Here is a 13,987-nt window from a genome sequence, read left to right on the forward strand (position 1 = left end):
TAAGTTATTTTTCAAATTTATAAATACTAGTCTCAAATTTATTTTAATAAAAGATATTCTAAAAATGATTTATTAAAATTATTAAATACAATATTTACATATTGTCTTCCATTGTGTATTACATTGTAACTTAATTAGTATTGTTTTCTGACTGTGATGTAGTTTTACGGTCTGTTTGATTTAGTTCTCAAAAACAGTTTTTTAGTTTTTTAAATTAAAAAAATTAAAAACTTGTTTGAATACATAATTTTGTAAAACTGTTTTTAGAAATTATTTTTTATTTTACTCTTTTTAAAATGAAAAAATCAAAACACCTAAAATATATTTTGCTTTTCAATTTTTACTATTTATTTTTTGTGCTCCAAACAAACGATACTAAAAAAGAGGCAGAAAACATGTCATTTTCATTAATGACATTCTTTGTAATTATTATAAAGTCTACTTGTATGTTTTTTTCAACCGGTGATTTGTACACTTTAGTTGCATTCACATTTCACGAGTACCTTCAATTATAATAGATGCAATTGTTCTCGAGAGTTGGAATAATAATGAGATTTAGTTCAATTTATTTATTTTTTCCTTTTAAAATTTCATTTGCTTTTTAATTATAAAACATGTTTGAATTTTTTTCAAATATTTAATATTGTAATTAGCAAGTATACGATTTTTGATAAAATAGTAAAAATACTGAATCTACGATAGTTGTAATTTATTAGTCAATTAATTTAAAATAAATTAAATTAAAAAAAAAGTTTAATTAATTTTAATTAAATTATAAAAAACTTATGTTGTAGTGCATTTGCGCTGTTTAAACATTTTTTTCTCAATGAATCAATTGTATATTAGTTGAATTATTATATTTTAAAAAATATTTTTTTTACTTTTATTGTTAAATATAAAAAATAGATTAGATTCAAATTAGTTTTTTTATTCTGATCTTTAAAATTATTTTAAAAAAATTAGATTGCCAAACAACTTTTCTCTTTTTCTTTTCTCTAAAATAATTTTTGAAAATTGGATAGTCAAACGAATTTTATTTTTATAATCTTTTCAAAAATTCATTTTTATAATCTTTTCAAAAATTCATTTTTAAAACTAATTTATAAAATAATTTTTAAAAACTAAAAATGAGAAATGTTTCAAACAGGTCTATTGTATGACTTTGCGATTCTTTAAACGTTTTGTGCGAGTTAGCGGTTTCTACAATGTTATTTGGTTTTTTCTTAAAAACTTAATTAGTGTACCTAAATATTAATTGTGTTCTGATATTTTATCTTTATATTTTCATCAAAGTCAAAAGTATTAATTATAATTAATAACAATAAAATAATTATATGAGCTAGTTTAATAATATTTTTAAGTAAAAAATGCACTAATTTTTTGTTATAAATATGTATATTTTAAATTTAAGCTTGTCTGTATAGCATAAACATAAAATTTGGTTGTGTAAATAGAATAAAAATGTTTATTTTATGTAGACAATATGTATAATATAAATAAAAAGGAATACAAATTTCTAATGTAAATGTTTTTTTTCAAAATATTTTACCCTTCATTAAAATCATTTTATTTGTAAATTTATTTTGATTTATTTAAAATAATTAAAATTTTCAACTATATATGCCATTAAATAAAATAATACTTTTTTTATATCTCTTTGATTCATAAGAAAATAAGACATTAGTAATTTAAAGTTCAATCCAGAGATATAAACTTACAAATAATTGTTTTTGAACAATAATTATGTTTATACCTCAAGTTTTATACAAACTATCTATTTTATCTTTTTCTTCAAAATAAATTTTTTATACTCCAATATATTCAACTTAAATTCCAAAAAACTTTAAAAAAAAGTTTTTTAGAAAATATATATTTTTTAAAAATTTGAACTATGTACTGAATTTTTTTTTTTAAAAAAAATTAGTACACAAAATTTGAGGTTTAAAACCAAAACCTTACTGAAAAATATTTTAGTACAGCAATTTTTTTTTTAAGTTTTTGTATAACAAAGTTCAAATTTTTTAAAATACATCTGGGTACTAAAAAATTTAAAATAAATTTATCCGTATATAAAAAAGTTTGAAAAAAGTTTTTTGATAGACAAAGGTTAGGGCTTAAATCCTAAACCCTACTAAAATAAATTTATATACAAGAAAACTTTTTTCAAATTGTTTCGCTACACAAAATTCAAATTTTTCAAAACACAAATTGTATTTTATAAAATAAAAAGAAAATTATTTTTGAAAAAAAAAAGTATAAAATAGATAATTTGTATAAGATGTGAAATATAAGAATAAGTGTAAAGATACAGACAGAATCAAAGGATAGTATGTTTAGAAATGATTTTTTTATTTGAAATATATTAATTCATTTAAACTATTTTATCAATCAATTAATTATTTTCTTATCAATCTACACACTAGTACATAGAGAGGTTAAATAAAGCTTTAGTTCATATAAAATTTTGCTATTTTATTTTACTCTTTATAAAAAATTTCTTCAATTTTGAGTCATTATAATATTTTCATTTTTATTTTTGTCTTTGATTTTATGTCAACTATTACGTATGTTTTAAATTTTTTAATGATTTTTTGCAGTAACGTTTAGAATATTATAAGAAAATTCTTAAAAAAAACTGAGAATTTTTTTAACAAAAAATTCAATATGAACTTTTAAGTTTAAAAAATTTAAAAATTCACATCTAATTCATCCTTTGTTGAAAATTCTAATTTTTTTGCAAGTAAGTTGTTAAATAGTAATAAATAGTAGTAAAAAAAGCCATTCTAAAATTTAAATTATAGACAATAGTTAGTTTAAAGTTAAGGGCCTAAAATGAAAATTTTAAGAAACTAAAAATTGGTAAATTTTTTTAAATAATTGAAATGTGGTAATCATCTTTTAATTTGAATAATTGAATGTGACATTTATTCATTCTGTGTGTGATTTGTAAAGTAAATTATAATTATGGTGTTTATATACAGTGAAGTTACATTTTAGGTATAATTGATCATGCGATCCCTTAACTTAATTTTAGATAACACTTCACTTTATCTTTTTTTCTCTTCCCGATTTAGTTATTTATTTAATTTATATACACAATTTAATATTTTATGTTTTAAAATGTTAACAATGTTATCATCTTTTTACAAAAATTCATCAGAATTTTCAAACAAAACTCATAAAATTATCATCTTCAATATAATGCAAATTTCATCAAATTTATAACTCAACTATTCAAATAAACTCATATTTTCATTATTTATATTTTTGAAATTTTTTAATAAAATTAAATAAAAGACCAAATCGGAAAGTAAAAAAAAAGATAAAAAACTGAAGTGTTATCTGAAATTAAGTTAAGGGGCTGCATGAACAATTATGTCTACATTTTAATATAGAAAGGTCTTCATCAAAGAGTGGATACATGTATAATTTGTTCATTTTATCACAATTATTAATCTTATATAGCATATAGATATTCAAAAAACACAAAAATAATCAAATACACATTTCTATCTTAACTAATTGAATTTTGAACGACTATCTTTTAGTTATTTAATCAGTGATAAACATTTGTTTCCTGTATGATTAGTAACCATCTTTTAGTATACACATGATTATATCATTAATCATATGTTTTATTCTCTCTGCAACACTATTATGCTGAGATTTCTTGCGAATTGTCTTATGAAGTCCGATTTCATCATTTCAGATGTCTTTGTAATACTCTTCAAAAGGACATTTGTATTCAACACTATTGTTAGCTCTAACAAATTTCGACTTTAGTCCATTTTCGATTTCAAAACTTGTATGAAAGTGTTTGAAGACACAAAGTATATGATTTTTATATTTCAAAGGAAAAATTCATACTTTTCTAGTGTGGTCGTCAATAATAATAACAAAATATGATGTACCACTAAATTTTTTACTATCCATCATACAATCATCCGTATAAATTGAATTAAGAATATTTTTCCTCCTTTGAGCACCAAAATTTTAAAAAGAAATTATGATATTTCTAACAAAACATAAATGCAAGTTTTCACATGTGTACCTTTCAAAGGAAGAAAATTTTTATTTTCAAAGCTATTGAGTCTTTTCTAACTTAATTGACTAAGACGCATATTCTATAAATCAACCGAGTCTTCAACTACATTCACCGCCTCCTTGCATAGTTTCACAAACAAGCATCTCACAAAGAGAAGTGAAGATGTGTTCCTATGCTACTGCTAAAAAATGATACAATTATATGATTTTGAGTAAAAAAAATAAATGATACCTTTATATATTACATAAATGTAATGATACTTACTTTAATTTATTGTTCGATCAACTCGAAAAGCGTTGATATCGTTAAGTTAGACACATATTTTATATTCGAATCTCAAATTTCGCATTTTTATGTAAGTATCTGATGATATATTTACTATCGCATATATAGACAAAAAAATTGTAACTTTGTTTTGAGGCGTAACACTTTTGTTTCAATATGTATATATTCACATTTTTCTATAAAAAAAACGTTATTTTAACATGTAAAAAGACTTGAACTAGAAGTTTGTGTTAGACCTACAAATATATTGGTTCAAGTTTAGATTTGCCCAACCTCAAAGTATATACATTCAAATTGATTAAGTGATTCTACAAATGAAACAATATTAATTAATCTTTTTGAGGGAAAATTTTGGTGTCTATGACTGTATATTACCAACTCGAAAGGTTTGTGTAGAGAATAACAATTAGAAAAGAAAAGTCATACGGCGGGTTCAATTTTTCCTAGGATAGAAACATCTTGCACAATACAATCTTGTTGAGAAAATCATTATATCCGTTTACTTTATTAAAATACATTAGTATAGAGAAAGATAGATATCTTAACTTCGAATTCATACTCCAACTATTGAATATATCTGTTGGTTATAATTATTATCTAAATTGTGTTTATGAGACTAATTTTATTTGTTAATAAGTAGGTAAAAGACTTAAGAAATAAAAAATCTGTCTATATTTTTAGAGATAATGAAAATATCAAAGAACTATTTTCATTATTTCTATAAATGCATTTTATTAATTAATATTTTATCTCCTCTTTATTATAATTATTCACTTTAAAAGTCATTCACCAATGTAAAACAAACATACATTTTTTAAAATAAAAAAAAATAGTATATTTTTACAAAGTAAACGAGATTTTAATTGCTTACATTTTCATTTTCAAAATGAAATTTTACCTTCTAAAAAAAAGAACGAAGTTTTACCACTTAATGTAAGCATGAGCATCGATGAGTGTGTTTGAGTCCAAACCTATCAATTCAATTGAAACCTATATGGCATATTTTGACCAATTTCAATCGATTGTCTATAGACATTGATTGAACCGTTTTGTATGAAGTTTTTTTTTTTTGTCGATTTCAAGTATAAAATTTGTCATATATATTTGTTTTAGTTTCTGTTAAGTTTTTATTTTCAAAAATGGTTTACAAAGTAAGTGAAATTATATTTTTTATATTTAAAATTTTCAACTTTCCAACCCTTAATCTATTGGATTCATTTTTTCATTGGTCGAATTTTTTAAACTACAACCAATTATAAACCTACCTATTTTACTAAAAAGAATTTAAAAAATCGGTTATATTTAATCAGATAAACTCAACCTACTCATCTCTAACCTAATGAATCAGTGTTTTTTTCAAGAAAGTGTATTAATTCATTCCTTAGGCTTAGAATCGCCTTAATTATTTTCCTGCATTCACAACATCAAATAAAGGAAGTACCTTTTTTTAATAAAAAAAAATAATAATAATAATAAACGATAAAGTCAGAAATAATATTACAACTCCTTTGAATCATATGGTGAGATTTACGGCTGCAATGCTACAACACTTCTCTAGCTTTTATAATAGGTGATTGTCAGTATAGTGCTTCATTAAATACACTATTGAAAATTGATTTTCAGTAATATGTTTCACTTAGTTTTATATGCCTAAAAGATATGTTTCGATAATTGCCGAAATATTGGAAGCTAATGAGCATGTCACTTTATAATGCTCTAGCAATTTATTGAATCCGTTTGTTTAAATTTTTTATTAATATTGACATTCAATATATTATATATTTATTATTAAATATTTTAATGTGATGAAAGTCAAATTTTAAAAAATATATTTTTCAAAAATTATATGAATTTTTTTTCAAAATGACTTTTTATTTTAATTATATTTTAAAATTTTTATTAACCAAAAAAAATTATAGTAAATAGATGAAATACTTAAAATAAATTATTTAAACTAGATTTTCATCTGAAGCTTTATTTTTAAATTTAAAAAAAAAATGTTATAACAAAAAGATGAAATACTATAAAAATTATTTTTAAAAAAAATCTTAAACAAACATGCTCATTATCCCTTTAAAAATTATAACCTATACTCCCACATTTATATTCCTACCTCACATTATATCACATTATATGTAAATTATCTATTTTATCCTTTTCATTTTTTTAACAAAATAAAAATTTAAACTTTGCATTCCAGAAAATTTGAAAGAAAAAAATTTCGAACACAAATGCATTTTAAAAAATTTGAACTTTGTATACTAGAAAATTTTCTTTTATGTTTTTTCAAACACATTTATGTAACAAAAAATTGTAAAAAAAATTTCCGCTTGAATTTTTTTTCTCTAAAATACAAATGTTTCAAAAAAATTCAAACTATTTGTTCTAGAAAACATTTTTTAAAATTTCCAAACACATTTGTGTTTTTGAATTTTTTTTCAAGTTTTTCAAAACACAAAACATATACCAAAAAATATAAAAATTTCATTTTTTTGCGTTTTTAAAAAGTAAAATAAAATATTTATTAAAATATGGAGATAGGAATATAAATTTAGAGTATAAAGTAAAATCTATTATCCCTTTGTGTCATTGTGGGCCAAACCCAAAATATCAAGTCCTTGGTTCTTTCTCTTTTTTTTCCTTCTCTAATAAGGGGTGTAACTGACTTAGAGAATGGGCTCACCCAACACTAGATTATCTAAGTTTGACAACTATTGGAGCCCAGATGGAATTGACAAAAACACATCATATGACAAATGGTATTGATGGTACTATACATTTTTTAATTTAATTATCACATATTGATGGTATTGAAATTTTATTCAAATACGTATTGGAAACTTGTACAAATGTTTAATTATAACTCATTATGTATATAGATTCTGTTTGATTAAAATTAATTCACAATTGATATAAATTTAGATTTTGATTGCAGGTGACTTAGTTGATAACATATATTTTATCTTATCTTAAATATAAACAAAAGTAAGTAAAATTATAATGTATTTAATCTAAATTATAAAACAAATAAATTAACTTTTCTTTGACCATACTTTTGTTTATATTTGAGACTAGAAGAAGTAGTTTATAGTTAATAGAATATAAATTAATTGAAGTGTTTGGTAAAACTAACGGTTTAATTAACTTAAAAATATAACATAAAATAAAAGATCATTCTTAATTAAAAATAAAACTTATATCAGTTAATATTGAAAATTTATTCTTTTTAAATTTAGTAATATGGTATATTTTATTTTTATTATTAAATTAATTTTTATTCGCTAAAATTTTGTTTTAAAATATATTCAATACATATATTCAATCTTGTAATGGTAAAATTTAGCAACATGCATACATAAATAAATATGTGATAACAATACTATAATTAAAATAAAAATTAAGATAATATCAACTACAATAATTGAATAGAGGGTCCATTCTCTTTCATATATCTAACATGGTCTTAAAATTATAACAAATATCTATTTTTTTTTGTTTTAAATAGTTTTATAAAATTCTAAAATTAATCTTGTAAAAAATATATTTTGTACTCTTTTAAACATTATTCTAAAAGTAGTTTGAATCTCCATTAAAACTCTCGGTGCAAATATACAATTAATTTTTGAAATATATGTACAAGATAATAACAATTTTTAATTAAGATCAGAGTAGAAGTTAGAAGAAAAAAAGGGCTAAATATAGAGTATTTGGGCAGGTTAGAACTTAGAAGTGAAGTGAAGAAAAAAGGGTATAAGTATGTGGCCTTTTATGGAAGGGCAGGCCCAGCCAGATTCACACAAAAGAAGGATAGGTCATCCATCATCACCTAACACACTGAATAGAAAAGTAAACAATGTTTAGTGGTGTTGAAATTTATGTTTGTTTTGTTGTGAATGAATGCAATAATAATAGGCAATAGCTGCTTGAAGCCACTCTTGATGTTCATTGAATTGCACTTTGTGTTGTTATTGAAATTGATGCTGCAACTACATTTCAAATGGAAGGATGGAAGGATCAAATACGTTATAGATCTTGATAACTGGTGTTCTAATCATATTGGTTAAGGAATTCATGAAAATAAATTTTATCTTTAAAAATTTAAGTCAAAGAGTCATCATTGTAATAATTACACCTTTTCCAATACAAATTAACATTTTTTTTATTGTTTAATTATAAGGAAATTATTTATTTTTTCTATTCTAAAATAATTATTATATTTATAAAAAATATTTGTTTTAAAATAATTATCACTTTTCATTTTTAATGTAATTTTAATTATTTTATTTTAATTATAATCTTTAATTATTATAATTTATATCTTTTAAATTATTATTCACCATTTTACATTTTAAAATAAAATTACATAAATAGTAATAAAGATAAATTAATATATATGAAGTAGTCAAATGAAATAAATATTATGTAACAGATAGAATAATATTAATAAATTTCATTTTAAATAATTAATAAATTTCACAAATCATTTAGAAAAATTTAAATTAAAAATTAATTTATTATATGTTAAATTTTATTTATCTTTTAATTAAATAATGAAACTCTAAAAATCACATTATTAAATAAAAATATTTTTTCGATTCCAAAATAATAATAATAATTTTTTATTTTTAACATAATTTTAATTATTATTTTTAATTATATCATCTAATTAATTTTGTACATATCAATTCTAAATTATTATTCTATATATTAAATTTATAATAATAAAAATAAACGAATATTTAAAACGAGGAGTTTGAATAAAATTATGTTATGTGTTATTAATTTATCATTATTTTCAATTGGAAAATTTAGCGGTCAACAAGTGAGTGTTCGTTCTATAGAAACTTATGACATGCTTAAGTGCCTAACCACCAATTGAGTTAATTTGTTTGTCACTCTACTTGTCCTTGGTTTCACACGCGCCCGGTTAACGCGTGAATGGCTTTACTTATACTTAATAGTAGGGGTGGACATAATTATCGGACCCGCCCGAATCCGACCGACCCAATATCAAATTTAAATTTGCGGACGGGTTTCTTCGGGTTGATGGGTTAAGCGGGTGAAAAATAAGGGTTCATATGGGTTTATACGGTCGGGTTCGGATGAGTAATTTGGATCCGCCGATACCCGAACCCGACCGATTTATATTATTATTTTTATATTATATATTAATATTATTAATTTTATATTATATATTAATATATAAATTTAAAATACACAAAAAGTCACTTGCCAAAAATTTAAAAAAAAGGCCAATTTATTAAAAAACCCAGCCACAAGGCAAATGCTTTTTAAAAGCAGTCCAGCCCAACAATAGAACCAAGTCTAACAACTCATCCCAATTAAAAATAAGTTAGGTAGCAGATTGGACCAATAAATTATAAAAGAGCATATTTTTTTTCTTAAATAAAAGCAAAAAAAACTGAATAATTTAGAATGAAAAAAAAAGCAAAAAAAGTCCAATAAAATCCAACCCATTTTTATCCGCCCATACATAACCGACATCCGATCTACCCGAACCCGACGTACCCGATTTAAAATATAGACAAAATTGGGTCAAAACATCACACCCATGGATTGGACCGGTTTTACATTTTAGGCCCGAATCCACCCATACCCGCCCGATGTCCACCCCTACTTAATAGTGGTCTGATCCATGCTGCTTTGGATTCATTTCGATAGAGTTCAAAATTATTCTAAAAATTAAAATTGATTTTGGTGTGTTTTAAAACTTCCACTATAATGGATTTGATTTGATTTGCACTCGAATAAAAGTGTCTGATTCCGATTATTTAAATCTAGATTTTTAAATTCATATAGTCTTAAACGTCATGCAATGTAAATTTTTCTCAACAATTATTGAGTATTAAAAAAAAAAGCTATTTATTTAAAAATAAATATAAATTGGTAATTTATTTATAATTTGAATAACCTAGGTTAAAGTAGTAATCATTAAATGTGGAGACAGATATTTGTCAAAGAAAATAAATACATATTTTTCAAATAAAAACACAATTATTTTACAAATTTAACAGTCTTAACTGCAATTATTTCCATTTTCAAAATACAACTTCACCAGAAAATCAAAGTGTTTATTTTTTGGAAGTACATACATTCGTCCCTTGGGCTTAGAATTGCCTTAGTCATTTTCCTATATTCACCACATCAAATAGGGAATGTACCTTTTTTAATAAAAAAAATTCAAACAAAATCAGAAACAATATACATATACATTAGACGTAGATTAAAAAGTTCCTACAAATTTTACTATAAAAAAATCAAACACTCTTTATTAAATATATTAGACGTAAATTAAATTGAATAAAAAAAATTCAGTATTTTTTACTATTCTAAAAAGTTCCACTTTAAACAAAAAAATTACTATTTCTTTTTCTTAATCTTATAATTGCTACGAAAATAAATATTGATATATTCAAATTAAATTTTATTAATGATTGTTTTAATCAAACTTCAGAATGTTTTTACATTAGTCTTCAATCAATTTACATTATCATTATCATTTATAGTATTTTATTATATTTTTATTTTTATAATATTTAAACAAATATCAACATGACTATAGAAAAACAAATATCAAATTATAAAATACGATTAAATACAAATGTAAATTATTTTGAATATATTAGTCTGTCCTATTAAAGTCGTATTATTTATTTCTTAAAGTCTAATAATTTTAACATTTACTAATTGAATCAAGCATTAGTATTATATAAAGAAGCAAAGATATATAACTTAGTCAAGCAACGCCACCGTAGAAAGAAATAATGTAAATAATTTATAATGATAGACAATTATTACTATAAGATAACAAATAAATCCAAAAACGGTGAGTTAGAAGACATACGTGTTAGTTTGAGTAATAGTAATAGTATAATAATAAATATATTATTAATAGTAATTAATGAATTAAAAAGAGTTGTTTTTGTAGTGGTTACTTCTCCAATCAACCCTTACTAGTCGCAAAGAGTTTTTCAGCTTTCAGTTTTATTGATTCTCTCTCTCTCTCTCTGTGACTCTTTCTTCTTCTTCTTCATCAACAACAACAACAACAACAACAATGGGGAAAGGTGGATCTCTAAGCGATGGAGTAATGAAAAAGATCGTATTATCGTACACATACGTAGCGATATGGATCTTCCTAAGTTTCACAGTAATCGTTTACAACAAATACATCTTAGACAAAAAGATGTACAATTGGCCATTCCCAATTTCCCTAACTATGATCCACATGTCTTTCTGTGCAACCCTAGCTATTCTCCTCGTTCGCATTTTCAAATTAGTCGAACCTGTTTCAATGTCTCGCGACGTTTACTTCTCCTCCGTCGTTCCTATCGGTGCTCTTTACTCTCTCTCTCTATGGCTCTCAAATTCCGCTTACATTTATCTCTCTGTCTCCTTTATTCAAATGCTTAAAGCTCTTATGCCTGTTGCCGTTTACTCTATCGGCGTTCTTTTGAAAAAAGAATCTTACAAAAACGACACCATGTTTAACATGTTATCCATTTCTCTTGGCGTTGGTGTTGCCGCATATGGTGAAGCTAGGTTTGATACATGGGGTGTTATTCTTCAATTAGGTGCTGTTGCTTTTGAAGCCACTAGATTGGTTATGATTCAAATCTTGCTTACATCCAAAGGGATTTCATTGAATCCTATTACATCTTTGTACTACGTTGCTCCTTGTTGTTTCGTTTTCTTGTCTATTCCTTGGATCCTTGTCGAGTATCCAATTTTGAAACAGACTTCCACTTTTCAATTTGATTTTGTTATTTTTGGGACTAATTCATTGTGCGCATTTGCTTTGAATCTTGCTGTTTTTCTTCTTGTTGGCAAAACTTCAGCTTTGACAATGAATGTTGCTGGTGTTGTTAAAGATTGGCTTCTGATTGCGTTTTCTTGGTCTGTTATTAAGGATACTGTTACACCCATTAATTTGTTTGGGTATGGACTTGCTTTCTTAGGCGTGGCTTATTATAATCATTCAAAGTTGCAGGCACTTAAGGCTAAAGAGGCACAGAAGAAGGTTTCACAACCTGATGAAGAAACTGGAAGGTTGCTTGAAGATAGAGAAGGAGATGGATCAGGGAAGAGAAATGATAATCAGAATTGATTTCAATTTTCTTTTGCTTACTTTAATTGAAGAACAATGACAAAAAAAGAACAACAAAGTATTTTAGCATATGCAGAAAATAAAACCACGATGAGGAAGAGGAGAGCAATTGGTGTTTGGATCTTGAGGTAGTAACAAACAAGGGACTTGCATTGCATTGCATCCTCTAGGGAAATGGCTAATTCGGTTTTTTTTGTTTCTCTAGATGTTTAATTTGTTAGTATTATTATGAGGGATTTGAGATTTGAATTTGATGATGGTAGAGCCAATAATGTTTTACTATAGAGTAGAGTCTCAAATCCTTTATTTATTAATAATTTTTTTCTTTTCAAATTCACACTTTATGTGTTTAGTTTTTATGTTATGTTGGTAATGTTGTAGGGAACCTCTTACTATTTTGAGTTTAAAGGCTTATTTATGCAGAATACTGCATTTCTATTCGGTGTATTTACTTGTTTCTGGTATTGCAAATTATTGTCATTCAAAGTTTAACTTAATGATATGTATGATGTTGAAAATCACTTAAATAAATTTGGGTGTTTTCTAGTATGACACTTTAAATTGAAACCGTGTCTTAGTGTCAAAGTCAGATATTATATCGAACTGCATGATTACATTACATACAATGTTAATGACATTAGTTTATCAAATTATGCCCGATGTCTATATGTGTTGGTGTCGGTGCTCTTTAGATTAGGTGAGGACTAATGTAATCAGGATACTATGATAAGATATTAATTGAATGAATACTAGCTTTCTTAGCCAAGGTGTTGGAGAATTATTACTCTGCTTCTGTTCTGTGCCCATTGTCTCTTCTATTTACTTGGTTTGTGATTTGACCGTTTGAAAACTAACTTATTGATTATGGACCCTCCTGGTCTATGGTTGCATACATGGTTCTAGACCAATAATGATACATGACCTCATACATTTACAATCAAAAGGACTATGAACTTCTATTTTTGGAGTCCGAGCTAGTGACTTGTGCAGATGGTCTCTCAGATCAAACGTAGCCATATGAAATTATTCTATTGTTGTTAATGGATTATTATCTCAAGAAATGTGATTCATCTGTTTCTGATTTTTCGTTAACCGTACTACAAGACGTTGAGATTGATATAAAAAAAGTTTGGTGTTTTAACCATTAAGAAGTTGCACCTGGTATGGTCTCCACTTGTGTGATGTGTACACTTTAATCGTATAATCACATTCACTACCCTATTCTATTTCCTCCTAGTAGGAAACAATTTCCACATCACAAGTTAGAATAGAAGGGGACATGACACGTCCTCTAACATTTTGTTCTGAAAGAACAACTGTTCCTTTGCTGGCAGCCAAATCTACTCAATAGATTTGTCCCACAAACTGAAAAAGACTTCTTTTCTTTGCAATATGGTAATTGAACCGTTACATATCTTATAGTTTTTGTATGATACTGCAAAGTTTGTGATGTGTTTGATTGTTCACAAAAAATATCAACTGTTTGGAAATTAAACAGTAGCAGTAACATCTGAAATCACAGTTGTAGT

The 13,987-nt window shown here is 24.6% G+C and overlaps 1 protein-coding gene across 1 annotated transcript; it reads left to right on the plus strand.

The window, feature by feature from the left end:
- The first annotated feature begins 11,280 nt into the window (after positions 1 to 11,280).
- On the plus strand, positions 11,281 to 12,894 carry LOC101492556 (probable sugar phosphate/phosphate translocator At5g25400). Its single transcript, XM_004501260.4, has one exon. The coding sequence runs from the start codon at positions 11,409 to 11,411 to the stop codon at positions 12,456 to 12,458; it is 1,050 nt and encodes a 349-aa protein (XP_004501317.1). The 5' UTR covers positions 11,281 to 11,408; the 3' UTR covers positions 12,459 to 12,894.
- Positions 12,895 to 13,987: the final 1,093 nt, after the last annotated feature.

The sequence above is a fragment of the Cicer arietinum genome, chromosome 5 (genome assembly GCF_000331145.2).
Source record: "Cicer arietinum cultivar CDC Frontier isolate Library 1 chromosome 5, Cicar.CDCFrontier_v2.0, whole genome shotgun sequence".
NCBI lineage: Eukaryota > Viridiplantae > Streptophyta > Magnoliopsida > Fabales > Fabaceae > Cicer > Cicer arietinum.

Coding starts and splice junctions, on each gene's coding strand:
- LOC101492556 (XM_004501260.4), top strand. CDS start 11,409: ATGGGGAAAGGTGGATCTCTAAGCGATGGAGTAATGAAAAAGATCGTA.